At 45.3% G+C, this 27435-nt stretch overlaps 1 protein-coding gene and 1 pseudogene across 8 annotated transcripts; one reads left to right on the top strand and one right to left on the bottom strand.

The window, feature by feature from the left end:
* The first annotated feature begins 20 nt into the window (after positions 1-20).
* COPS7B (COP9 signalosome subunit 7B) lies at positions 21-26224 on the top strand. Of its 8 annotated transcripts, none has more exons than XR_009541016.1 (9): positions 21-194; positions 3348-3505; positions 7152-7329; positions 11685-11760; positions 14014-14102; positions 16918-17120; positions 19008-19113; positions 24981-25612; positions 26187-26224. XR_009541016.1 is itself a non-coding variant. In XM_060151858.1 (9 exons), the coding sequence occupies exons 1-8, from the start codon at positions 132-134 to the stop codon at positions 21042-21044; spliced, it is 897 nt and encodes a 298-aa protein (XP_060007841.1). In that variant the 5' UTR covers positions 21-131; the 3' UTR covers positions 21045-21082; positions 24981-25090. The 8 variants fall into 8 exon arrangements, 7 of the variants coding, with proteins under 7 accessions (XP_060007841.1, XP_060007839.1, XP_060007840.1 ...); XM_060151858.1 differs by lacking the exon at positions 26187-26224 and adding an exon at positions 21021-21082 and having other exon boundaries at positions 24981-25090; XM_060151856.1 differs by having other exon boundaries at positions 24981-26224.
* On the bottom strand, positions 8781-9180 carry LOC132521606 (large ribosomal subunit protein eL28-like; annotated as a pseudogene).
* Positions 26225-27435: the final 1211 nt, after the last annotated feature.

The raw sequence follows: 27435 nt of genomic DNA, 5'->3' as shown, positions 1-27435 counted from the left end.
CAATTCCTCTGTAACTTAGATTCCAGTGTGCCGCGCAATGCGCGCAAGTTCATAAACCTGGTTGTAGGTTTCGTGGTTTCTGAATCCCTAGACTTGAAACCAGGCGGGAAGATCCTCTTCAGCCTCAAAAGATGACAGCCCACAGAGAGGTAACTTCTATTTGCATGGAACTCAGAAATCTCCTGCAAATCATGGTAAGGACGAAACAACAAACACAAACACTGATTAAATTATGAAAGATAATATAACAAATGACTCCTTCAAGTCGTACTTGTTCGTTGGCCTGGGGCGCCGTTTAGGTGTTTTGCAGGGGTTTCTGGTGTGCTCCTGCGTTGGACTGAGAGAGATATCGATTGTATACTCAGAATATCAGTACAGTTAGACTTCAGAGAATTTGCTAATCCAACCCCTGTTATTTTTATATATGAAGAAACTGAGGCCCAGAGAGGCAAAGAGATTGTTGAGGGATCACAGCAAGTTGGGGCAGAGTTAGAATTCGGCTCTAAGTCTCCTGCAGTCTGGGCTTTTTCCACTACACTAGGGTGATGATATTTTTAGCAGCATGGCTATGCGATCTTACTCTCCTTGGTGAAGTCTTCCCATCACGGTTGAAACACCCAGAGGTGTTGTCTGCCATTTTCAGTAAACAATGTTGCCTGCCATTCCAGTAAACAACAACAAATTTTGGCCACCATCAAGCCATCAGCCACTGAAGCCACCCTTGAAGATGGGCCCAGAGGGGAATTCAGGATGGAGAAAAACAGGATACTTGCCCCAGATAATTAAGATGCATATCTAAGGAATAATTTCAATGAGCTCAGACACTTGCATCTTCCCATACATAGAAAAGCACTAAAATCATTTATTTGAGATGTCTGTTTTTTGTTGATTAGCAGTAATCTTTTGGTGTTCAATTACATATTTTCTTTTCAGCAAAAACTCCTTTGTATCCTGGTTCCTCTGTTACCTCTTCAGAGCAGTTCCTCAGAGCTATCTGAGAGGCTGTCTCCTGGACTATAGTCCTCAGTAAGGTCCCCAAATAAAACATAACTCACAACTTTCAGGTTGTGCATTTTTCTTCAGTCGACATTAGGTAAACATTTATTTGGTGGCTTTCCTGCAAGTGAAGGAGTGCAATGTTTGTTTATCCACAGTCTAGGTAAGACTTGGTATTTTGATTTGTTCTTTTTTACTCAAGGTGACATTTAATACGATTTCAGAAACTAGGTAAAATTGTAGCTTAAGGTTTCCTTGGAGATCTGCTATCTCTTTTCCTAGGCCTTCCTTCCTCTTCCTGTACCCCTTTCGCCTATCTGGGCACCCACCCAAGTTTTCCTTCCATGTAATTCAACAAACACCTTTTTCAGCTTTTGTTATTTGCCAGACTCTCTGTTGGTAGAAGGTGAAAGGCATGGTCACTGCCACAAGCAAGATAACCATCTAGTTAGGGAAAAAAAGAGACTCCACTGAAATTCAAGATGAACTGTGATGAATGGCACAAAAGAAAGGACATTAGAATGCTACAGAGGCCCCCATGGAAAGATATATTTCAGCTGGCAAAACTTGATGGAGGAGGTGGCATGGGTAGGATTTTTTTCTGTGTTAAAAAGTTTTATCTGTAAATTTTTTTTGTTAATGAAGTGTAACACATACAGCACGAGCACAGTTTTGGCATATGTATACACCTGTCACCAACCCCCAAATCCAGATATTGAACATTTCCAGCACCCTTCCCAGGGTGCCCCTTCCCAGTTAGTGCTGCATCCTTCCATCCTGATAACCACTCTTCTGACTTCTATTACCATAGATCAATTTTGCTATTCTTGACTTTCATTTAAATGTAATCATACAGTAAGTACAATATGAGTCTGTCCTTTTTCCTTCATCAGTATTTTTGTGAGATTCATCCATGTTGTATGTAGCAGTAGCTTTTTTTTTTTTTAATTGCTAAGTAGTATTCCATTGTATGTATGTAGCACCATTTACCTTCTCTAGTGTTCATGGGCATTTTCGTTTTCATTGACCAGTTTCTGGCTTTTATTAACGAAGCTGCAGTGAACATTCTTAAATGTTTCTTTTTGTGGACTCATGCATTTATTTCTAGGAGAGGAGTTGCTGGCTTGTGTGGACGGCATACGATCAGCAATAGTAGATATTGCCAGTTTTCCAAAATGTTTGTACCAATTTTCACCTTCACCAGCAACATAAGAGAGTTCTAGTTGACTCTTACCCTTGGCAATAGAGGGTGGTGTCAGTTTTTAAAATATTAGCCATTTTGGCTAAATGTGGTAACTCGTTATAATTTTCATTTACATTGTCTTTGGTGTTGAGCCCTTGTCATATGCTTGTTGGCTACTTGATGTCCCCTTTTGTGAAGTGCCTGTTCAGGTCTTTTGCCCACTTTCTTAATTGGGCTAACTCTTATTGATTTGTTGTCCTTTATATAGTCTGGATATGGAGTTCCTTGTCCGATACATGCTTTGTAGATATCTTCTCCAAGTCTGTGGCTTGCCTCTTAGTCTTGTACTGGTGTCTTCTGAGAAGAGAAGTTCTTCATTTTAGTCAAGTGCCGTAGTTCAGTGCTTCCTTTTTATGATTAGTGCTTTTTGCATTGTTTAAATCTTTGCCTACATGGTTGGTGGAATTTGAACAGAGAAATATGAGGGAAGAGCACTGCGAAGAGGAAGAGAGCAAGTTTGAGCATAGGCCCTGGTGTCAGAGAGGGAAGATGTGAGTCCTGTTAGGCTGGGAAGCATGGAGTTTGGGCTCTAATGAGGTGGGGCGAGACAAAGCTGGATAGGTAGGAGGGAGGCACACTGAGAAGGGCCTTAACTGCAGCCTTGGAGTCTGGACATTATTCTGGAGGCCGGGGAGGCACAGCTGGAATATTTATGAACTTAAACAGAACTTAGTTGTTCTCCTTCCACCACCGACTTTGCTCCTTCTCCTCTGCAGCCCTGTCCTCTAACACCACCTCCAGACAGCTCTGGCCTCCCCAGCCAGAATCCTGGGGGGTATCTTCCTTTTCTATCCCTGCATTCAGCTGGTCACCAGGTCTGATAGGTTCTGAGGTATCTAAATGTCTCCAACAATGTTCCTTCTATTTCATGCCCAGCTGCAGCTACCTTTGTTCAAGATCTCACAATCTCTTAACTGGAATACATCAGTCACCTCAAGGGTTTCCCAGCCTCCAGTTCTGTCCACATCCAATACATTCCTATAGCAGCTAGTGTCCAAAATGGCAATTATCCAGACCCCTCCACAGCTTAAAAACCCTAAATAGCTCCCCAGTGCCCTTAAGGTAAAACAAACAAACAAACTCTAAAAGAGTTTGCTCTTTCTTCCAGGCTCAACTCAAGCCTCATTTCCTCCAGAAGCCTTCCTTAAATCACCTCTCTCCAGGACACAGCCAGGAGAGCCTTATCTGTACCCCTGGGGCTCCTTGTGGCATCATCTGTCCTAGCCAGATGGACCTGTCTCTCCCAGGAACCTTGAGCTCTCCCAGGTAGGAACTTTGCTGTATTTAGATTTTTACTGAGTATAGGGCTGTGCATGTGGTTTCCAAGAAACTTGATGACCTGACTCCAGCTCTGTAGCCCTCATTTCTTACCCTTGAACCCTGGGTTCCAGTCACTGTGGGTTTCTTCTCTGCATTAGTGTATGCTGCACAGTGCAGGCCTCTGTGACTATGGTCACTGCCCTCTTTTCTTCCCCTTTTTGCCCATAAGATGCCCACTTTCTCTTCCCCAACACATTCTCTTCTGTGCTTCCGAAGTATTGTCATCTCTCTCTCATAGCACTTAACACATTGAAGCTTTTTGAGGGCAAGAACCTTGTCTTATCTTCATATAAACTTCTAGAACATAATACGTGCTAAAGAAAATTTTAAAATAGATGAATGCGTTGGTGCTCGGCTCCTTTGTATCTGTCTAATTTCTGCACTCGAATGCACGAAAGGTAAATAGGGTTTTTTTCCTCATCTTCAAGACCTGAAAGTCTGTGGTGTATACTTTAAAGGAACCAGCCTAAGTGTTCAGTTACATGGCATTCTTATCCATCTTCCAGGGGAGTTGGTAAGTACCAAATGCAACGCCACGAATGTCATTTTGGTCACAGAACCATTGTTGGCTCAACCCATCTTCTGCTTATTTTAAAATATTTTCTGAATAAAGATGAAGAGCATGGTCTTTGGCTTCAGATAGCCTGGGTTTCAAAGCAGACTTTTTTTTTTTTTAATTATTTTTGGCTGAGTTGGGTCTTGGTTGCTGCGCGTGGATTTTCTCTAGCTGCGGCGAGCAGGGGCTGCTCTTCGTTGTGGTGCGCGGGCTTCTCATTGCGGTGGCACCGGCTCTAGGTGTGCGGGCTTCAGTAGTTGTGGCACGTGGGCTCAGCCGTGGTGGCTGGCAGGCTCTAGAGCGCAGGCTCAGTAGTTGTGGCACATGGGATTAGTTGCTCTGCGGCATGTGGGCTCTTTCCGGACCGGGGCTCGAACCCATGTGCCCTGAATTGGCAGGCGGATTCTTAACCACCGCGCCACCAGGGAAGCCCTCAAAGCAGACTTTCATACTTACCGGCTTTTGGATTTTTTAAATCATTAATTAATTAATTAATGGCTGTGTTGGGTCTATGTTGCTGCGCGAGGGCTTTCTCTAGTTGCGGCGAGCAGGGGCTATTCTTTGCGGTGCGCGGGCTTCTCATTGTGGTGCCTTTTCTTGTTGTGGAGCACAGGCTGTTGGTGCACAGCCTTCAGTAGTTGTGGCATGCAGTCTCAGTAGTTGTGGCTCACGGGCTTAGTTACTCCATGATCTGTGGGACCTTTCCGGACCAGGGTTTGAACCTGTGTCCCCTGCATGGGCAGGTAGATTCTTAACCACTGCGCCACCAGGGAAGTCCCTGGCTTTTGGATTTTTAGGCTTAGTTATGTCACCTGAAAAATGGGAATAATATGACAGGCCTAGGGTTATTATGAGAATTCAGTGAGACAATGTACAGCACCTGGTACATGGAAAAACGCTCAGTAAACGGTAGTTATTAGGCTTACTATGTCTCTGTACCCCGAGGGTAGCCACAGTCGCCCTACGGAACTTCTGAGGGTAAAGCTCGGCCAAAGAGGATGGATTTAGGGCCCAGGATGGTGATGGCGATGGTTGGGGGGGCCAAGTACTGCCTAGGCTATATTCCTCTCCTCAGGGCCCCCACCCTGTCCTGGGCTATAGCCCAGCTCGGGACCCACTTTCCCCGGCCGGGGCCGCCCTGGAGATCTGAGGCTGCAAACGCGGCGGGGGAACCTAGTGTGGGCGGAACTCGAGTGCAGCGGCGGGAGGCTTCCGGGGGAGCCGCAAGGGCAACGGGTCGGCGGAGGCAGAAAAGCGTCGGACGCCGGGCCGATCATGGACGCTTGACAACCTGCGGGCAGGCGCCGGGAGGCCAAGCCAGCGACCGAGAGGACGGAGAGGCGCGAGGACAGGTAGGGGCCGGCGAGAGGGTGGGGCCCGGCGTGCCAGGTTCGTCTGGGCCGTCAGGCTTAGCGCCAGCCGTGGGAAAAGCCCTCAGCCACACCGCCCCGCCCCCGCTCCGGGGAGCGCGACCCGCGGCTCATCACCCTGCACCCGCGGCTCTGCTTGGAACACGCCACCCGCCCTGAAGTCTACCCCATTCCGCGACTCTCAGCATCCGCACCGCGGTTGCTCTCGCTTCCCCACCCGTAAAGGCTGCTCCTTTGCCCCTCTGCCGTCCATCAAAATAGCGCCTCCCCCTAGGACGGGAATTCATCTCTCCTGAGTTCCTAGCCGCCTCCTCGGGCTCTCCCACTCTAGAAGAAAGCGATTATCGGCGCCTTCTCATCTCTTTGCCCCCGCGGGCTTTGCTCCTTAGGCCGAGGTTTTTTTGAGGAACCGAAGTTCTGTCCGTTTTTCTACCCCTTCTCCATCTCCACGCCCTGTCATTCAATGTCTTCGCACGTGTCCACTTGGAAGCGAGGTTTTTGTTTTTCCTCTCCTAACCATCACCTTCCCCCGACATCTCCTTCCTACCCTCTCCCCCCAGTTACCCCTTCCCTCAGCAGCATTTATTCCCTAGCACTTCATTTTTGCTGCTTCCGACAAGACCTCCTTAGGTAATCCTGGATGAAGCGACATACTTGCTTTTGTAGTACTGTGAAAGGGCTGCCGCTCTTGGTGCCTGCCTCCAGAGGAAAACTTAGTTTCTCACGAAGCTAACCTTTTTTGATTTACTGTCTTTTTCACTGTACTATACTTCTTCATTTTGTCACACTGCCCAGTATATTATCATTTTTGGAGGAGTAATCTTTTCTCATGGAGAGCTCCTGTAGAATAGATACGCAGTGTGTGTGTTCACACACCCAGCTTGTAGTAAGTAGATTATACAGTTGAGGGACCCTCCTGTCCTAATGTCTTCAGGGTGGCAATAGTATATCTTCATTGTTTTCTCAAATCTTTTTATTGTTTTCTTGAGATTTTGTACAAATTCTGAAGTCGTGTTTGGTAAAATGTCACATATCAGTAGGAGGCCAAATAAAGGGATTTTCCTCGTGGACTTACACAGCATGTATGTGTGTATTTTCTTAGTTTGAATATGTTGCTGCTTATCTTTCAAGATGATTTTCCCCTTTTTCTATCTGATCAATGACTTATTTGATAAATGGGCCATCTTTCTTGTCTGCTTTTTGTCTTTCCTTATCTGCATCTGGTTATAGGTGGGATTCTAATGACACACCGAAGCTGTAACTGATTGCTTTTGCTTACATTTGCTGCCTCTGTGTTTTGGCAAGATTCTCTGCTTCTTAACCAGAGTCTAAAAATGAGGTAGATATAAGACACCTACTGAGATACTCCTGTGTGTTTCTTTAGGTCCTGGTTAGGTTTAAGGGCTTAGACGGTGCTGCCTTTGGCAAAGGGCCAGATGGAATGAAGTGGCTTTTACTAAATGTATTTCAAACCTCAGAATAAGGACAAAATCCCTTTAACTCCCAGTTAAACGCTACCCATCTCACAAAGTGAGATCTGGACTGAGGAGCTGTTTTTTCCTTTTTGAATACTGTAAAATTAAAGTATTCTGATGTCTGATCCAGCATTAAATAGGCATAGACTTTGCAAAGGAGAAGGAAGAATGAAATACTTTTCTTTGGACAGATCTCAAGACCAGAGAATGGCAGGCGAACAGAAACCCTCAAGTAATCTCCTGGAACAGTTTATCTTACTAGCCAAAGGTACCAGTGGCTCAGCCCTCACTGCTCTCATAAGCCAAGTTTTGGAGGCTCCTGGAGTATATGTCTTCGGAGAACTGCTGGAGCTGGCCAATGTGCAGGAGGTAAGAGCAGTTTCTAAACAATTTTTCTATCTTCTTTGTTCTTAACCTTCCTGTGATTCTCCAGGTTTCCAAGCAATTTCCATGCTGAAGCATTGTGGACCCACGAGATATCCTTTTGAGGAATTGGTGAGGCAGGGGAAGAGAGCAAGGATAATGTCCTGGGCTCCTTCTGGTCAATATTTTCATCTGAATTTGGGGCAAATTTTGATTGGGTTGCTAGTAATTCGAAAGATAGGGGAAAAAATCCAACTGAACCTGATGAATTAGAAAAGTAGAGTATAAGCATGGACTGATGTTTAACAGGGGTAGTTTCAGTCATTCTTAGGGACAAAAAACCTCCAGTGCAAATATAGACATTGAAAATTGGTCAGGTACATACATAGCAGAAAATTTTTGTTATCGAACATGAGATGGGCATGAATAAAGAATATATTGTTGGGCTTCCCTGGAGGCGCAGTGGTTAAGAATCCATCTGCCAGTGCAGGGGACATGGGTTCGAGCCCTGGTCCAGGAAGATCCCACATGTCACAGAGCAACTAAGCCTGTGCGCCACAACTACTGAGCCTGCGCTCTAGAGCCCACGAGCCACAACTACTGAGCCCGCGTGCCACAGTTACTGAAGCCGGCAAGCCTAGAGTCCGTGCTCTGCAACAAGAGAAGCCACCTCAACGAGAAGCCTGTGCACTGCAATGAAGAGTAGCCCCTGCTCGCCACAACTAGAGAAAGCCTGTGCGCAGCAACTAAGACCCAAAGCAGCCAAAAATAAATACATTTATTTAAAAAAAAGAATATATTGTTCCTGTGAAAAGGGCAGTGTTGTGCTGAAGAAGGTGTGTAAAAAAGATATGACAGGGCTTCCCTGGTGGCGCAGTGGTTGAGGATCTGCCTGCCAATGCAGGGAACACGGGTTCGAGCTCTGGTCTGGGAAGATCCCACATGCCGCGGAGCAGCTAGGCCCGTGAGCTGCAACTACTGAGCCTGCACGTCTGGAGCCTGTGCTCTGCAACAAGAGAGGCAGCGATAGTGAGAGACCCGTGCACCGCGATGAAGAGTGGCCCCCGCTCGCCGCAACTAGAGAAAGCCCTCGCACAGAAATGAAGACCCAACACAGCCAAAAATAAAAAAAATAAAAAAAGATTCCACATATTCCCCCAACGTTGGCCAAAAAAAAAAAAAAAAAAAGATATGACATGAAAAGCTGGGAAGTAGTCCTTTTTGCTTTGTTTGCTTGTTTGATGTTGTTATTAAAACCTTGGGTATCACTTTTGGTTGTTGTGCCTTAAAAATGAGAAGATCTGGTGAAGAGTAACCAGGTGGCACAGACATGTAAAGCAACCTATACTTTTTCAACCTCTACTTCCCATTTTGGATATTTTTATATTTATTGATTGATACTTTTATATTGATTGATCGAAAAGTCTGGTGACATCTTTTTACTTTGGAGGATGTGCTCAGGAGCTCTTGGTAGGGTGGGTTGGCTTCCTCTTCACCATCACAGCTTCTTCCTGGCTGCCCAGGGTGGTGCCTGCTCTGCTGACGGCCACCATGTGCAGATCTGGGCAGTACTTGTTCTTGAGGATCATGTGCGCGATGCTACTGAGTGTCGCCCAGGCATTCTTGTTGATGGTGGTCCACACATATGGGGTGGCTGGCTTTTGCTGGCCAGTTCTTCTCTTCATGACACTAGGACACCTTTGCCATTAGCTGCCGGCTCCATGCCTGTAGCCCTGCTGTGAATCAGCCCGTTGTAGCAGAAGGAGTATGGGTCTTCACGTTACTGGACTTGCTGCTGTACATCTGCTTATTCCTCTTGGTTAGTAAACTTGAGCAGTTCCCCATGATCATCCATTGCAGATGTGTGGAGTGGCATCATTGCCTCTCCCTGCAATAGCTGGAAACAGGAAGACCTAGTTTTATTTATTTATTATTTTTTTTGCGGTACGTGGGCCTCTCACTGTTGTGGCCTCTCCCATTGCGGAGCACAGGCTCCGGACACGCAGGCTCAGCGGCCATGGCTCACGGGTCCAGCTGCTCCGCGGCATGTGGGATCCTCCCGGACCGGGTCACGAACCCGCGTCCCCTGAATCAGCAGGCGGACTCTCAACCACTGCGCCACCAGGGAAGCCCCTAGTTTTATTTTTTAATTGTAAATTTTTGTTTGATGTCAGCCTGTCTTGCTAGACTGTAAGCTCCGTGAGGGTAAGATCTACTGTGCTCACCATTGTTTTCCTTAGAGCTTATTATGTAGCCTGACACACAGTAGACTTTCAGTAAAAATTTAGTTACCAGAGATAGAAAAGGAATCCTGTGAGGGAAATTTAAGAAAACTGAGTTTTTTTTTTAATAGGCTTTATTTCTTTAGAGCAGTTTTAGATTCACAGCAACGTTGAGAGGAAGCTACAGAGAGTTCTAATACACCTTGTGCTCTCATACATGAACAGCCTGCCACCAGTGTGGCACTACACTGGCACGTCATTATCACCCAAAGACCATAGTTTACATTAGGGATCACATTTGGTGTTTTATAGTCTATGGGTTTAGACAAATGTGTAATGACATGTCCCATTACAGTATCATACAGAGTATTTGACTGCCCTAAAAGTCCTCTGTTCTGCCTCTTCATCCCTTCCTCCCCTCTAATCCCTGGCCACTGATCTTTTTACTTCTTCCAGAATGTTGTGTAGTTGGAATCATACATATGGAGCCTTTTCAGAGTGGCTTCTTTCACTTAGTAATATTGCATTTAAATTTCCTCCCTGCTCTTTCATGGCTTGGTAGCTCATCATTTTTCAAAAGAAGAGATGACCAAAGGGTAGTGTGTTTCTTCAAGTTTGTGAAAAGCCTGAATGAATATGCCAGGTGGTTGTTTCATATGGAAGTTTGGGTAAGAGGAGATGGATGAAAATTAAAGCCAGAAAGACCTTGTTGACTTAGGCCAGTGGGAGAAATTTTGGAGTGTCTGCTTTAGAGAAAATAGTCTTTTATGGCTAGTTTTGTAATCGTCTGTCTGAAAAGTGGGGGCTAGATTTGATGGTCTCTTCCACTTATGATTCAGGGCCTCCGGAGATTCTCGGTAACCTGAGACAGTAGGCTGGGGTATTCAGATGCTAGAGTTCTCGTTGGAGTGCTTAGCAAATCACCCTTATCTTCCCATAGTTTGTTTTTTTTCCATATGTGAGCTGGGAATAAGCTAGCTGCCTTTCAGTGGTCAGAAATTACAGACGTAGTTTTTGGAAGCTTTTTTTAAAAGATGGTTAAAATCAAGTGGTATTGTTGGTGTCCACAGAATACCACTTGGTTCCTGTTTAGACTTTATTGAGTTTGGTAAATTGGAAGAGTAACAGGTACATATTTGTGAGTAAGGGAAACACCCAGTTACGGTAACTGGCAGCAGAGCAGAGTAGAGCAGTTCCTGGCAGAACAGTATCTCTTTCGTTTTTCTTCTACAGATAGCTCTTTGCCATTAGCATTAGCGAGGAATAAGTAATTCTAATGAAAACTTTTATTTGGGGCTGGTATCCTGGTTTCCTGTCGCAGCTGGGCTGTTCTGTCACGCCTTATGCTGTGCTAATCTCCAGCATTCACAGTCCACATGTAGTCCTGAAGCTTGGAGCCAACCCTACACTTTTTTCAGTTTGGATTGATAGTGCCTTGTGCTGTACCCGCCAAGCTGGTATATTGACAAGACTGCTCCAGTCTGTTTTTTTTTTAACTTATTTATTTGATTTATTTTTGGCTGTGTTGGGTCTTTGTTGCTGTGCACGGGCTTTCCCTAGTTGTGGAGAGCGAGGGCTACTGTTCGTTGCAGTGCGCGGGCTTCTCATTGCAGTGGCTTCTCTTGTTGTGGAGCACAGGCTCTAGGCGCGTGGGCTCAGTAGTTGTTGTGCATGGGTTCTAGAGCGCAGGCTAAGTAGTTTTGGCGCACAGGCTTAGTGCTCCGCCGCATGTGGGATCTTCCTGGACCAGGAGTTGAACCCGTGTCCCCTGCATTGGCAGGCGGATTCTTAACCACTGCGCCACCAGGGAAGTCCCTCCAGTCTGTTTTGATGGCAGGGGAATCCTGAGCAAACCTGAACTGCTCCCAGTGCTTACTGCTTTGTGTGTGTGTGTGTGTCTGTGTGACAAAAGTAGCTCCTGGGCATGCTCTGTGCAGTGTAAAGCATGTATTCCTGAGAGAGAAAAATTAAACTTGGGGCCTTATTTATTTTTTCCCAAAGACTCAAAGAGTTGGGAGGGACCTCAGGGACCAAGCAATAAAACGGTCAGAACTGTGGCATGTGATCACCTGCCCTCTTCTTGAACACTGCAGTGATTGGTAGCTTGGTCTGTGAACTGCTTTTTTTTTTCCTCCTCAGCTTGCAGAAGGAGGTAATGCTGCTTATTTGCAGTTGCTGAATCTGTTTGCCTATGGAACATACCCAGATTACATAGGTGAGTTGGTTAAGATCCTCCAAAGACTTTTCTTAATTTTGTTGCTCTGTCTGGATATGTTGCCTTCATGAGGGTCACTGAGGTCTGGGATATAAAACATGGGGTGGTATCTTCCTAACCTGGCTGTTTCTCATTTTACTGTGCTCTGTAAGTGACCTCCCATGAGGACTTTTGTTCCCACCTTTTATTTCCCAGTGGGTAAATGGGGACTATGTTTATGCTCATCCATAAATATAGCCCTTGTTTATTTTCCAGATGAGATTCTTGAGGACTGGTGTTTGTAGAACACTTGGAGTGTTGTGAAATGTCAGAATACTTTGTAAAGTATTTAAGCGTTGTAAATATTATCTAAATACTATCATCATATTGAAGAAAGTTTGGAAAACAGGGAAAAAAGTCACTTGTACTCCCATTAAACTACTGTTAGCATTATGGTGCTGGACTTTTCTTCCTTGTGCTTGTGCTTTCTGATATGTAGGTGTAAGTAGATTATGTATACCATTTTATATCTTGCTTTATTCACTTATTTCATAGGCATTTATCCATGTTTTAAGTCTTTGTAGTCATTTTTAATATTCCATAATCGAATACTCCATAATCTACTTACCCCATTCTCTTTTGTAGATCATTTGAGTCATTGTATTGATAAATTAGAATCTTAAATATCAGGAATGAGGTGCATGAATGTCCAGACACTAACTTACCTTCCACCCAAGCCATTTTTGTCTGGCTTCCCTAGTTTATTTTAGTGATAATGATATAGGCCTGGCAGTTTCTTTTAGTGGTGTGACTCAGGGTCTTCTCTACTATGTCCTCGACTTCCCCTTTTTTCTCATTTTCTTTCTCCATGGTCACTTCTACTTACTCGGTGCTGCTGCCAGACTGGACAGTTTGCCACTTGCCAGCTTTTTCTGACCTTCACTTTGTTCCAGTGTGTGTATCCTTTGTTTCCATCCTCACTAAAGAGCAGCATTTTACAGACTCTAGAACCAGGATTCTTGCATTATATTCTGTGTCCACTTCAATAGTTGTGTGTTCTTTGGTAAATTAAATGGTCTTCTGTACCTCAGTCTCCTTATCTGTAAAATGGGAGTAATAAAAAGGTCCACAATCCCTTATCTGCACTTCTTGGGCTAGATGTTTCATAATTTAGAATTTTGGGGACTTTAAAAAGGTAATATGATGCATATACTTTTTTATGTAACACCCTCGAGAGATGTGGGCAGCACCGGTAGTCAAACACATTCACAGTTTTGCAGCAAAACAAATGAATATTCACAACAAGTGGGATAAAAAGCCTAACTCAATTTAGGTCATGATTTGCCACCAAATGAATTTCAGCACCGTGCTCAAGGGAGCAAAAGCAGTGTGGATTCACCTTTTTGGAATCCAGCATTATGGATAAGGAATGGAAGACATTTGGAATCTGTCTTGTGGGGCTGTTGTGAGGACTAACTGGATGTGTGTGTATATGAACGGATCTGTGTGTGCACTTACACTAAGTAAAGCTTGCCATATACGTTGCCTTGGCTGGTGCCATTGCTGTTGCTATTATTGTTATTGCTAAAGTTTTGCCTGTCCTTCAAGGATCATCTCATAGTCCACCTTTCTTTCTTTTTGTCTCCTGTACCTCCCCAGTTCCCCAGTGTGACTGCACTCACTTGCACTCTCTCTTTTTTCTCTCCCCCTGTTTCCCTTTCTGCCTCTCCCCCACCTCCTCACCCTCTTGTTCTCTTCTGGTAGTTTGTACCTTTCTTCTGGTAGTTCTCTTGCATTTGTAGCTGTTGAAACTTTGGATGGTAAGACTGAGGACAAATCCAGGGCCATTGAGTTGCACGACTCTGGGTGGTAGTTGGTGCTCCTGGAGTTGCGGAGTGTAGCAGCCCTGACAAGCCCCGTCTGTTCTCCTTGAATCACTTAAGACAGTGCATTGCACATAACAGACGCTCAGTGAAGACATGTTGAAAATAGTACTCCAGTAAGAGAATTGTCATGCCGTTTTGTGCACTGATGCCCGGCTTCTTAGGAGACTAAGCTTCTTGTGTGTAGAGATTCAGTTTTGTCTTCTTTGGTAGCACATGGTATTTCAGAGAAGATGGGAGGTGCTTATGGAACATTTGCCTAGTGAATAAGTGCAGAGTCATGACAGTGATTCAATAGCAGGTTTGATGTGGGGAGTTGGTGTGCTTATTCCATGAAGAAATCCTAATTTTATTTTGTGTCTTGATTTTTGTGGTGGGTGGGACTGAGCAGCCAACAAGGAGAGCCTGCCAGAACTGAGCACAGCTCAGCAGAACAAGCTGAAACACCTTACCATCGTGAGCTTGGCGTCAAGGATGAAGGTACGATCCAAACCCTTTCCTGTCTTCCTCCTTACCTCGAGGCAGGTGTCACATTGGCATCAGTGTGGGAACTCCCAGCTACACACAGTTGAGTTGCATCATAAATGCATAAAATTTGCCTGGCAAAGGACAAAAGAGAAAAAGATAACAGTTAAAATAGTGTAGATAATTACTCACCATTCCATTTAGGAAAAGTATGCCCAGGAGTGATTGTGAATCAGCAGGTCTCAGTTCTGGCATGCCGTGGTACCCCACGTGCTGTGAGCATTTTGCCATGCTTAAAGGAGACTGCTGTTTCAAGATACAGATTTTTCAAACATCAAGGCATCTCAAGGCAAGTTAACTGCTTCAGCTGTTGCTCAGTGCACAGTGAACTGTTCCTGTGCAGGAGGAAAAACTTGCTATGTTGAACTTACTGAGAGATAGATTTTTTAATATGCTGCCTTCCTCTGGGGATTTTCAAGATTAATTTTACTAATTGGAATTTTTGCCTTCTGTGCTAACTTCTGACCCTAACCTTCTGTAAGATACCACTCCACTATATCTCTGAGTTCTTCTTTTTAGAAGAAGACGTGCAACCAGCTGCTTATAGCCATTAACAAAGAAGATCCAGGTCTGATTAATTTATAGTTGATTTTTGGCTCTCTGCCCAATCCCAGCCTAAATGTCTATAAATTTTTGTGGGGCTGTGCCTTTGAAAAAGTTTGCTTTTTGCATTTCCCCTCTGTGATTGAGCTGGAGAGATGTATATTTGTTCTTGGATTGCTGTTTCACGTGCTAAAATTATTTTATCTGGCCTAATCACAAATTTCTGATTCTCAGCTGGGCACTTCAGGTGGGAGGCCTATTTTGTTAGGAAATGAGGACCTGAATTTTTTTTTGTCCTGATCATGAACTTCTCAAGTGTAGCAAAGAGTAGGAGCGACTTTTTCCCTCGTTTCTGCAACCTGTCATTCTTTTTTTTTTAACATCTTTATTGGAGTATAATTGCTTTACAATGGTGTGTTAGTTTCTGCTGTACAACAAAGTGAATCAGCTATACATATACTTATATCCCCATATCTCCTCCCTCTTGCGTCTCCCTCCCACCCTCCGTATCCCATGCCTCTAGGTGGTCACAAAGCACCGAGCTGATCTTGCTATGCGGCTGCTTCCCACTAGCTATCTGTTTTACATTTGGTAGTGTGTATATTTCCATGCCACTTCCTCACTTCATCCCAGCTTACCCTTCCCCCTCCCCGTGTCCTCAAGTGTCCATTCTCTACCTCTGCATCTTTATTCCTGTCCTGCCCCTAGGTTCTTCAGAACTTTTTTTTTTTTAGATTCCATACATATGTGTTAGCATATGGTATTTGTTTTTCTCTTTCTTACTTACTTCACTCTGTATGACAGTCTCTAGGTCCATCCACCTCACTACAAATAACTCAATTTCGTTTCTTTTTATGGCTGAATAATATTCCATTGTATATATGTGCCACGTTTTCTTTATCCACTCATCTGTCGCTGGACACTTAGGTTGCTTCCATGTCCTAGCTATTGTAAATAGAGCTGCAGTGAACATTGTGGTACATGACTCTTTTTGAATTATGGTTTTCTCAGGGTATATGCCCAGTAGTGGGATTGCTGGGTTGTGTGGTAGTTCTATTTTTAGTTTTTTAAGGAACCTCCATACTTTTCTCCACAGTGGCTGTATCAATTTACATTCCCACCAACAGTGCAAGAGTGTTCCCTTTTCTCCATATCCTCTCCAGCATTTATTGTTTGTAGATTCTTTGATGATGGCCATTCTGACTGGTGTGAGGTGATACCTCATTGTAGTTTTGATTTGCATTTCTCTAACGATTAGTGATGTTGAGCATCCTTTCATGTGTTTGTTTGCAATCTCTATATCTTCTTTGGAGAAATGTCTATTTACGTCTTCTGCCCATTTTTGAATTGGGTTGTTTGTTTTTTTGCTCTTGAGCTGCATGAGCTGCTTGTATAATTTGGAGGTTAATCCTTTGTCCAACCTGTCATTCTAAGCCCCTGTACCAACCCTGGATTTCAGACCTTTAGTCATAGAAAAACCCCCAGGTATGTTTGCCCTCTTCTCCTCATACATCTTCCTCCTGTTTCTGCAGATTTGATTGCTGTGTTAATTTTCAAACTAATAGTGATGTGTCATAGGATTTACAGAAAACTGGTATTTAGATATCCAGTTGTCTTGGAGTCATGCAGAATGTCGGTACAGTCCATTACAGGACTACTGTTGGGGAATTGACATTGGTTGTCAGAGACCAAGAAAACATGTAAACTTCAGGATGACCTCTGAGCTTGCAGTATCCACTGGTCACCTGTAGGTGGGTGCATTAGACTGTAAGATTTTTAATTGTGCTCTGCTGGGCAAGCAGCCAGTTTGTGGGTCCAGTGTCTGAGATTCTTTGGAGTTTTTTTTGATGATCTGGCGTCTTATACAAATTCTGCCAGCTTCCAAAAGGCAGCAGAGTGCCACATTCTGAGGATATCCCTTTTTCCTCTAGAAAGAGTCTTTGGGATCTCTAAGAGTGTGCTTCAGAGCATGAAAGCTGGAAGCTGAGCAAAGTCCAGGAGGCAGGGGATGGAGGAGAACGCATTCCTAGATGCTGTGGGTCTTGTTTGGATCCCACGGGTCTCACAGCTCATTTATCCATCTCTTGTTGCCATAGATGTTAATAATTACCACTAGACTGCATTTCCCAAAGCCCTGAGGCATATGTTGGCTATCTGAGTAATAACCTGAATTTTCTTTAATGTTTACCAATGGTTTTTGTAAACATCACATGTACCTTATCTATAGTGTATCCCCTACTCCGTGCTGCTGAAGGACCTGGAGATGCGGAATCTCCGGGAACTGGAAGACCTCATCATCGAGGCTGTCTACACTGATATCATCCAGGGCAAGCTGGATCAGCGAAACCAGCTGCTAGAAGTGGATTTCTGCATTGGCCGTGACATCCGAAAGAAAGATATCAATAATATTGTCAAGACCTTGCATGAATGGTGAGGCTCAAAGAAGGAGGTGCCCCCCTCTTTAGGGAGGGGATACCTAGCATGCCCTCTATGCCTCTGTTTGGGGAAATGTGGTCTCCAGGTATCAGCTGGGGCTGCCTGGGAGCTGGGGCCTTGGGACAGCAAGCTAGGGAGTGGGGCTGCATTTGTGACTACAGCTGTGTGGCAGTAGGAATCACTTCAGGCTTCCTAGTGCCATGGTTGTAAAATAGTTCTTGTCCTGTGCAGTTGGGGGCTGTTCAGTAGCAGGCTGTAAAATGCCCAGAGTTGGCAGGTGGAGCCTCTGAAGCCTCGCTGTGTGACACTGATCCTGTGCTTTGCAGACTCACCCTCAGTGTTTGACCAAGCTTGGGAATTAGTGTTGGTAAGATTCTTTGGATAAGAGAACCAAGTTCGGCATCGGTAACATTGGGCTAGTGTTTGTAAAACATTGTGAAGGATATTAAAGACAAGGAATGGGCTATTCTAAGTTGGAACACAGACTCATATACTGAATATTTGATAACCATATTCTGGTATATAAAAGGAAGTGGAACATTTGCATGTACTCCATTTTAATGGAATTTGATGTTCGCAAGAGCTGTTGCACGTTCTACATGGATTTGTCATGGTGTGATTCAAGGCTGAGTTGTGAAGGAGGGCCAGGGTGAGAGTATAATTGGAGGTGAGGAGAGTGTGTGTTCCCAGGCGGCACATGGCACGTCGGAGGCCATGAAGCAGAGTAGGCAGACTTTGTGCAGAGGGCTGGGGTTCATTTTGTCTTTAAACAGACTGACTCTCTGGCTTAGCCTCTAGGGGTGTGTATCCAGGGATGTACAGACTGACTCTCTGGCTTAGCCTCTAGGGGTGTGTATCCAGGGATGTACAGCCCAGCTTTGACCCTCTGGGGGTCCACAGCCCCCTAAGTTTCCCTCACTTCAGCTACTGTTGGATCCCCAGGCATGTACTTGCCCACCCTTTACCCCAGGTTCTGTCCCAAGTGTGACTCCAGACCCCTTCCCTTTACAACATCTGACACAAGCAGTAACTTTCAAAAGATTTTAAAACGGTGAAGTCAGACTAAATGGGAAATAAACTTAGAAAACACCCCTAACATGAAAATGGTCTGGCATACAAAATCTAGGTTTCCAGTCCCACTAAAGTTGGCTGTCTTTTTCCGTTTTTGAGATGACTGACACCGTCTTTCACCTCCATAGTCTGGCTTCAACGTGTTTGCATCCAGAGGGCCTATTCTAGCCCCCATTCCAGGATGTTTACTAGTACGAATTCCTACAACTTGTTTTTATGCATTGGAGTTAGATTTGAAACAAAATTGGCATGTAGAGCAGCACCACAAATATGCAGAATGTTCCCAACTGTTGACTCTAAAGTGGAGGGTATGTGGCTATTTATTGTACTATACCTTCAACTTTTTTTTTAACGTATTTAAATTTTCAAAATAAAAAGTGGGGAAAATGATATAATGAGGAGGGGGTGGCAGTTGGGAAGTAACACACTTCTGAGAAAAAGGGCAATCTTCAAAATAGGATGCTTTTAGAAAATAAATTTTTCTATTGAGAAAACTGATTAATCAGTGCCATCTGTGAAGTCCCTCCTAATCCCTTTAATTGCACAGTCCGTGAAGCTTTCCCATGGGATACAGAGGTTGGAAATTAAAGCTGTATTCTAAGAAACCACCCCACATCCTCCATGTTTGTTTCCATATGCCCTATGTTATGTATTCAGAAACACCTGTCTTTTGGAAGGAGTGAAGGGGCAAGAGCCCTGGCAGACGGAGTGTTACAGGAAGTCTCTAAGGAATCGGGGAGGGAGATTTGGGAGGCTGCAGGACAACTACCAGGCTTTTCTGGGGCTCAGGGCTGGTTATCTCTTATATAGGTGCGATGGCTGCGAGGCAGTCCTGCTGGGCATCGAGCAGCAAGTTCTGAGAGCCAACCAGTACAAGGAAAACCACAGCCGAACTCAGCAGCAGGTAGAGGCCGAGGTGAGGAAGAGAACGCCTGTCCCCACTCCAGGGTATCCCTGTTTGTCCCTTGTCTTGTGATCTTGGCGTAGATGAAACAGCACTCACTCGCTCGTGGGCACTGGGTGAGGTGCTGGGGTAGAGGCGAGTGTGACCCAGGCCCTCCTCTTGGTGCTGTCCGTCTCGTTTCTGATTCCTGGTCACCAGAGCGTGAGCGGGCTCGGGGAGCGGAATGTTGTAATTCCTCAGTTTACACGCACTTTGCAGCTGTAGAGCAAAAGAAACGAGTTTGGGGATGGGTCTTAAAGATGGATGGAGGGATGGTGGTTACCAGGCGGGGCAGAGGGCGGGGTGCGGCTGGGCTGGGGCACATGGGGCTTCAAGGCCCCGGTGCTGCTCTGCCTCTTAAGTTGTGTGGTGGGTGCACAGTGTTCATTGTATTCTTCTCTAATCTGTATGTGTATGTTGTAACCATTTAAAATGCATGATATGTTTCATCTTGAAAAAGGAAAAAAGGGAAAAGATTTGGTGGATGAAATGCAGGTGAAGATAAGTGTGTGATTGTGGTGTTAGATGCCTGGTTGTTCAGGACATTTTTAGCCTCTGGGAGAGATGCAGGCTCCAGCCCTTGAGTTAGTGGGCATTTGTCTGCCTATAGCCTGGACACCTGTGGAACCATCTCCCTATTTGTTTGGAGCCCTGAAGACCAGAATTTTAGCACTGAAAGTCCTTTTCTAGCGTGATGGAGCTTGAAGCATTAATGGTATTTAATGAATTTTAGAAGTCAGGTATCCTAGAGTGTAGCAGAATGGGACCCAGAGTTACAGCTAAGGAACATAAGAAATAAGTAGTTGTGCCTTTCTAAGGGGGATTTGTAAAATATGAAGATTTCCCCTGCTCTGTTGTATGTACTCCTTGAAAATAAAACCTGGTCTTTGTAAGCCCAGCTCCTTGTCCCATGCCTAATGAGCACATAACAGGTGCTCAAATGAGTGTTTATATTTCAGGCACACCCTATAGGTGTCAGTGGACTGCTGCACTCTGCTTCCATGAACTAGAGGGCATTTATTTCAGATACACACATCCCGGTATATATATGCATACCTACGCTGTGAATGTTCCATCCACTGTAAATTTTTAACTCTACTTCTAGCCAAAGAAGTGTGAACTATATTTAATTTAGCATTAGTCAAAGACAGATGCAATTAGGAAAGTAAGCCTGCAGCTTCTCTAATAAGCTCTGTGATCCCCCTCTTGAATATTTTGGTCTCTTCTCTGACCTGGGATTGATGTCTGAGCAAAGTAGGACAGTATTCACTGATTCTTCCCTGTACATCAGACCCTGGAAACAGTAGATTTGGAGGCGGAACGCCCACCTGACCTGGGATAGCCTGAAACACTCTTAAACCTGGTTGGTGGCGCAGGAGGAGGAGTCTGATCGCTACTGGCTGCCCCATTGTGCTCGGACTGTTGCTAATTGTGTGGCAGGTGGTGGGCTTGACTGTGGTCATTTGCAAAACTGAATGATACTAGTTTTAGAATTTTGAATGGCTCAAGTTTATTTCCAGAAAAAATGGCATCTGATGAAAGAAGGCACTGCCTAATGTTGAGGCACGACCAATACGTAGACAACAGTGTGGGCTCCTTAGATTATGGTTATTAAATGAGAGCCAGCACACATGGATTAGCTCTCAGCGGCCCGCTGCTGGAAAACACAGCTGGCAGAGCCTGATGCTGCCACCAGGTGGCAGTAAGGATTTGATTAAGTTTGAGAGAAAGAAATTTGAGGAAACCTCCAAGGTCACCTCCACTACCCATTAAAACAGTTTACTAATTTAATAATCTTCTAGGAAATCTAGAACAGACAGGTATGAGAAGAGTGGGAGCGTGGTCAAAGCCCAGAGCCTTGACAGTTTTTCCATTCACAGATGCATGATCTGGCTACTATGTGAGGGATGCTGACCGTCCCCCAGCTGAAGGCACATGGAAGGTGCTCACTAAGTATTTGTTGACTTGAAAATAAAACAGATCTACCACAAACACAGCTGTAATTCTGTCCTATTCTGCCTGTATTTATGCTTCCGTTACTCTTGGCTTAACTTTTTTTTTTTTTTTTTTGCGGTACCCGGGCCTCTCACTGTTGTGGCCTCTCCCGTTGCGGAGCACAGGCTCCGGACACGCAGGCTCAGCGGCCATGGCTCACGGGCCCAGCCGCTCCGCGGCATGTGGGATCTTCCCAGACCGGGGCACGAACCCCTGTCCCCTGCATCGGCAGGTGGACTCTCAACCACTGCGCCACCAGGGAAGCCCTTGACTTAACTTTTATAGTCATTTTCTCAACTGAGTTGATCTTTTCTTTACTTGTCCTTAAGTTAGATTGCTTGTTCCCAGAGGGGAAATCTTGACGTTTTTCTCCCAAAATCTTATAACAGCAGCTATCTTCTGTTGAGTATTAGCTTTAAGAGTCTTCCCTCTTAACGAAATCAGCCCTATCACAAACTGCCTAAGAATATTCTCTCCTTTTAGTTTTTCACAGAAATAGCGCATAATTAGTTACAATTCCAGCATACCTTGAGGAGATAGAACAATAACATTATGAGCTGTGTCATTACCTCTGAGCAAATACCCTGGAGGGGAGGTAATGATCACCTCCACAAAGCACCTCCTCATTTACATTTGATTTTGGAGTGTATTTTTCTTTATATTTCAGTGTGCTTATAAGACTGATGTTCTCTGGAATGTCAATCTGTAGTTCTTGCTGCATTCACAAAATAGGCTGTGTTCCAGTCAGGTAGGTAATAGAGCATAATTGGACATAAGCCCTGTTTTTCTTTATGTAGAAAATGCCCCAGGAGTTAAGTTAGTGACAGATCTTGAGCCTGTTGGCTGTGTGGTGCACCAAGAGTGTGCTTCTCTCCATCTCCCCGTTCTTCTTTTCTATGTAACCCTTTCCCCACTGTGCACTCTACTTCTGTTGTCTCCCTTTGCTCTGCCCCATAGCTCAAAGAGGTTTTCCTACCCTAAGACTCTCTTCTTTCTCCTTTTGCCTGAATATTTAAAGTCTCTAGTAGAACTAGGCTGTGATTTTGTTAGCAGGCGCAGTCCCACCTGAAAATTCCTGAGGCCCATGATTTGAGGGGCTTGACAAACTCTAGGTCATCTGGGGTAATGGGATGGGGATGGCCTGCAAGCCAGACTACTCAAGGAAGAAAATTAGAAGGATCAGGGCATTTAGGCCAAAGAAGACAAGTCTGCGGGATACTAGTCGTCGTTTAAAGGGCGGCTCTGTGCAAGAGCAGTTAGACTTCTCAGGATTGTTTCTTGAAGCTGAGATGGGCTTAACTGGTGGACCTACATGAATGGCCACTCTTGGATCCCGGAAGGAGCTATCTGCAGGTAGACCTGCACAGCTATTACAAAAAGCTAGTTGACTCTTAACTCCCCTTCAACTATGAGAGTCTGTTATTGGCTCGGCAGTCTACTTTGTGAGTTCCCTGTGTTTAAAATGCTAACAATCAAACTGATTGAGCATGACATATCCATAATAGGGCCCACTGTGAGCCACGTCATCCCCCCATCCAGGCTGAGGCCTTGTTTAAGATAAAGGGCCTCGTTTCTTAGGCTAAGAGACACTTGCCCAAGAAGCCCTCTTTTTCCCTATGGCATGTTTACCTGACTGTGGAGGATTCAACTTTGTCAGTACGTAGTCTTACTGGAAGCTAGATGTGAACTCCTGAAACACAGAGGAGACACAGCACACAGGATGCCACCACCCGAGAGTGAGAGGGCGCTGCCAGGCAATATAGGTTGAGGGGAGGCTAGTGGTCAGGACGGGTTTGTGGAAGAGGTAGGGTCAGAGGTGGCTAGCGAAGGAGGAGGCTTGCCCAGGCTGGAATAACAGGGTGCAGGAAAGGCAACAAGGCAGAAGAAATGACTGCTTCCGGGTGTGAGGCCGGGGACTAGCGTGGCTCGAGTGGAGGGCACATGTTGTGGAAGGGAAGGAAGGTACGGGGTCTTGAGTGGCGTGTCAGAAGTGCAGAACAAACCAGGTTTTTCCTTGGGGTAAGTCTCATTTCTTTTTCTGGCTTACCAGGGTCACTGAGCACCTGAAATAATAGCTTACTGGGAGATAGTTTCTATAAGAAAAAGCTGCTTGAGGAGGTAAATAGGCATTTGAATGAATGCTTAGAAAACATATCAAACTGGACAAACCTTGTTATTTTATAAAGCGGTGATAACGGAGAAATCACATTTCTTAACCTTTCCCCCAAGGCCATCAGAATACACTGAAGTGAAACAAAAACAAATATCTCTTTTATTTATTTATTTAAAAATTTTACTTGTTTATTTTTGGCTGCATTGGGTCTTCATTGCTGCATGCGGGCTTTCTCTAGTTGAGGTGAGCGGGGGCTACTCTTCGTTGCGGTGCGCGGGCTTCTCATTGCGGTGGCTTCTTGATGCGGAGCATGGGCTCTAGGCGCGCGGGCTTCAGTAGTTGTGGCTCGCGGGCTCTAGAGTGGAGGCTCAGTAGTTGTGGCGCACGGGCTTAGTTGCTCCGCGGCATGTGGGATCTTCCTGGACCAGGGCTCAAACCTGTGTCCCCTGCATTGGCAGGCAGATTTTTTAAATTTTTTAAAAATTTTTAAAATTTTTTAATTTTTAAATTTTTTGCGGTACGTGGGCCTCTCACTGTTGTGGCCTCTTGCGTTGCGGAGCACAGGCTCCGGACGCGCAGGCTCAGCGGCCATGGCTCATGGGCCCAGCTGCTCCGCGGCATGTGAGATCTTCCCGGACCGGGGCACGAACCCGTGTCCCCTACATCGGCAGGCGGACTCTCAACCACTGCACCACCAGGGAAGCCCTGGCAGGCAGATTCTTAACCACTGCACCACCAGGGAAGTCCCCGCCTTTACTTTCTTACCGCCAAACATACACCTCACTCTGCACCAATACACCTCAACTAGATGAAGGGCAAAGGCATGAACAGTCCATTAGAATTGGTGTTGGGGAATGTGTATAAATACGGGCACAGGAGTACACGATTGGTAGAAGGACAAGTTGGTACAATCATTTTTCAGAAGGCAGTATGGCAATCGTTACTAAAGTAGAATGTGTAAACCCTTTGATGTGGAAAGCTCAATTCTAGGAATATGTCCTCCACAGGTGTTCACAAAAGTATGCAAAAGTAAACATGGGGGGCTGTTCACAGGAGCACCATACATAAGTGAAAAACAAACTGGGAACTAATTAAAAAATGGTAGAACATTCATCCTAGAGCAGTACACAGATATTGCATAGGATATGCTTAGGAGTTGCTTAAATATTTCGGAGCCTCTCTGTTAATCGAAGAAAGGAATGCTGAAAACAGTACTGTGGTCGCATTTTTCTTTTACTACATTTTTTGTCATTTGTCACTTAGTTGGCTGAAGTTTATCCTCTAGTTGCTTATTCAAGAAGGGCTCGTGGGAATTCGGGAATTGTATTCCCAAAGTTCTGGTGAAAATATCTGTGGTTGCATATGTGAACAGTAATGAGCTGAGTATAGCATCTTGTGTCACCCTTTCTTTTTCTATGGCCATTTTAACCAGTGCTTTCTTTCACTTGCTGTGTTGTACCTTTTTGCCAAATGGTCCACTACCACTTGGCTTATTCCCCATTTTCAACCAAGAAAGCATTAGTTCCACTTTTTTACTTGACTCATTTCCATGTATCTTCCATGAGCAGCCCCTGCTTGTTTCTCCTCATCTGAGTTTCTGAAGATAATCTCAGATTTTCTTGCAGAGGATTCTGGCTTCTTCCCTTGAGTGGCCCCCCTTATAGCGAAAACAAGTTGCAGTGAGTTTCTGGCGCTTACAAGCTGACCACACCAATTCTGTGTCTCCCTCCAGGTTACCAACATCAAGAAGACACTCAAAGCTACTGCGTCCTCCTCAGCTCAGGAGATGGAGCAACAGCTGGCTGAACGAGAGTGTCCCCCCCATGCTGAGCAGAGGCAGCCCACTAAGAAGATGTCCAAAGTGAAAGGTCTGGTCTCCAGCCGCCACTAGGGCCGGCTGGGGCAGCTGGCACTCACCAGGCCTGGGTCAGGTGGGGAGGGGACACCAAGGGCCTATTTCCTCCCCTGTCTACCTTCCATGAGTTCCAGACCTGCCCATCCCCTCACCGGCGCCTCCCCCCACATTGGTACTGTTCCAGAAGAACCGTTAACTCCCTTCCCTCTCCCACTCCCTCTTCCCCAGTTGCTCCCTTCAGACTCAGGGGCTCCACGGATGCCATCCCAACAGGGCCAGACACTGCCCAGCTTCCCTCCAGGAGGTTCTTGTCTCTGTCTAAGGGCTTGTATCCCTCCCAGTTTTTCTTTTGCTTCGTGTCATTTTGTCAGGCTGGTCATAAGCTGGAAGCAGCTTTAACTGGCCCACAGGGATGACTGCGAAGGAGGCCCCTCTCTGAGTGACGGGAGGCACTCCTTCTCCAGCCCCATGTGCCACAGTGCCCACCATGGTGCAGGCGCTCTAGCCAGGTATCAGAATGCTTTGTTCTCCCTCTCCTGCCTTATCCCTTGTTGGCAGCTCAGATCAGGCCATGGAGGGATGTGATGCTGGGCTATGTTTACTAAACCTGCGGGTTTTCAGCCTCTTACGCCCAGCTCCAGTCTCTCATTAGTTGGGAGCACCGGGCTGATTAACCTCTGGAATTTGAGCACCCGTAGGGGTCGCTGCGGGTCTGCTGGGTGGCGGAAGTTTCTTCCGGCTTGGTGTTCTCCGCTGGCCTCGCTCCCTGCTGCCTCTGACTACTCAGACTGGTTTTTGGTGTCAAGGCCCCGGCTGCCCACTGGGGTTGTCTGCCAACACTTGTTCTCCCGAGATCTTTAATTCTTCCCGGCTGCATCCGTGGTGGGATGGTGGTGTTGAGGCCCCTCTATCTGGTGAAGGATCTGTTGCTGCTTCTGTTTCTTTCTTCCCACCCTCCCTGGCTGGTGACCCAGAGCCCTCTGATGATGGCATTCTCCTGGCAAGAGAAAAGGACTTGACTAGCCTTTCTGAACTTGAACAGTTTCAGGTTATATTTTAATTTTTTTTTTTTTTTTTGTACAGGTTCTGATTCTAATACATTTCAACATGCTTTTTTCCCCCCTCGTGTCAATATTTGTTATAGACTAATCGCCGGGGAGTTTCACCTGGTTGGAGGGTGGGGTGTGTGTATGTGTGTGTGTGGTGGTGTTTTTTTTTTTTTTTTTTAAGGGGAGGTGGAGGTCCTGGACTGATATTAAAGAGAGAAAAAGCACATTTTAGAAAACAAAATAAAAGTAGATTTAATGTATGTGACTGTGGAATGTGAGGTTGCATAGCTGGTAGATCTTGAGGGGCTAGAATTAGGGTGGTTCAGGGAAAATGTGATACTGTTTCAGTGCCATGGTTAAAAAATGGATTTCTCCTTTTTCCAAAATGTCCAACAGCTGCCTACCATTGATCAAATGTTAACAAAATACTCTTGTTTCCCTTTTTATGATTTATGTCCCCATATAACATTATGCCCAGCTGGAGGGTTTAATTCCCAAAGTATGTTTCATGAAACCCTTTGATAGATGCTCTGTGGAAAAGGGGTTCTGTTGTTAAATAAATTCGGCACATCCTGCATCCCATATCCTCACTGGAAATTCATTGTTAAGGTCTCAAAGAAGGCCTGGGGGAGGAAGCCTGTTCCCAACACTGATTTCACCACCAAATCCTTTTTTGGTAATATTTAGTGGAACACATTTTGGGGAAATTTTTGGAAACGTATTTCTCAAAAACACCTCCCAGCCTTATAGGTTTTTCCAGCTATTCTTTCCAGACACAAAACAGTCACTCTCACTCTTGCAAGTGGTCTTCCATCCTTATCTTTCCCACTGGGGAGTGGACTAGGTAGGAAGCGTGACTCACTTGTATGAAATGTGTGACCACTAGTTGTTTGACTGCCCCAGGCCCTAGGAAGCTCTAGGTTCACCTTCTCCATGGGTCTGCTGTTCCTTAAAAAAGAGTAATGACAGTAATAAGAACAACATTCATAAAGTGCTCTACAGAATGTCTTCATCTACAATAAGTCATTGAATCCCTTCCACCAATCTCCTGAGGCTGGTAAGGGTAAGTATTGTTACAGTCCTCCTCACTTTACATGTGAGAAGTACCCTGGTGTTCAGTGGTAAAACGAAGCCTCCTGGATCTCCTTACTTATATGCCCTGCCATCTTCTCTGTGTTGCATTCTGATTTAGAGTTTGCTCCCCAGACTGACCCTTGGTACCCTTCTAGCTGCTTATTCCTCTGAGGGCTCATCTTGCTCTTAACTGACACCCAACACATCGC

This window comes from Lagenorhynchus albirostris, chromosome 6, assembly GCF_949774975.1.
Source record: "Lagenorhynchus albirostris chromosome 6, mLagAlb1.1, whole genome shotgun sequence".
Classification (NCBI taxonomy): domain Eukaryota; kingdom Metazoa; phylum Chordata; class Mammalia; order Artiodactyla; family Delphinidae; genus Lagenorhynchus; species Lagenorhynchus albirostris.
This window is presented reverse-complemented; position numbering and strand designations above follow the sequence as displayed.

Coding starts and splice junctions, on each gene's coding strand:
- COPS7B (XM_060151856.1), top strand. CDS start 132: ATGACAGCCCACAGAGAGGTAACTTCTATTTGCATGGAACTCAGAAAT. Junction 7,330..11,684: donor AGCTGGCCAATGTGCAGGAG/GTAAGAGCAGTT, acceptor TTTCCTCCTCAG/CTTGCAGAAGGAGGTAATGC. Junction 11,761..14,013: donor AACATACCCAGATTACATAG/GTGAGTTGGTTA, acceptor GGGACTGAGCAG/CCAACAAGGAGAGCCTGCCA.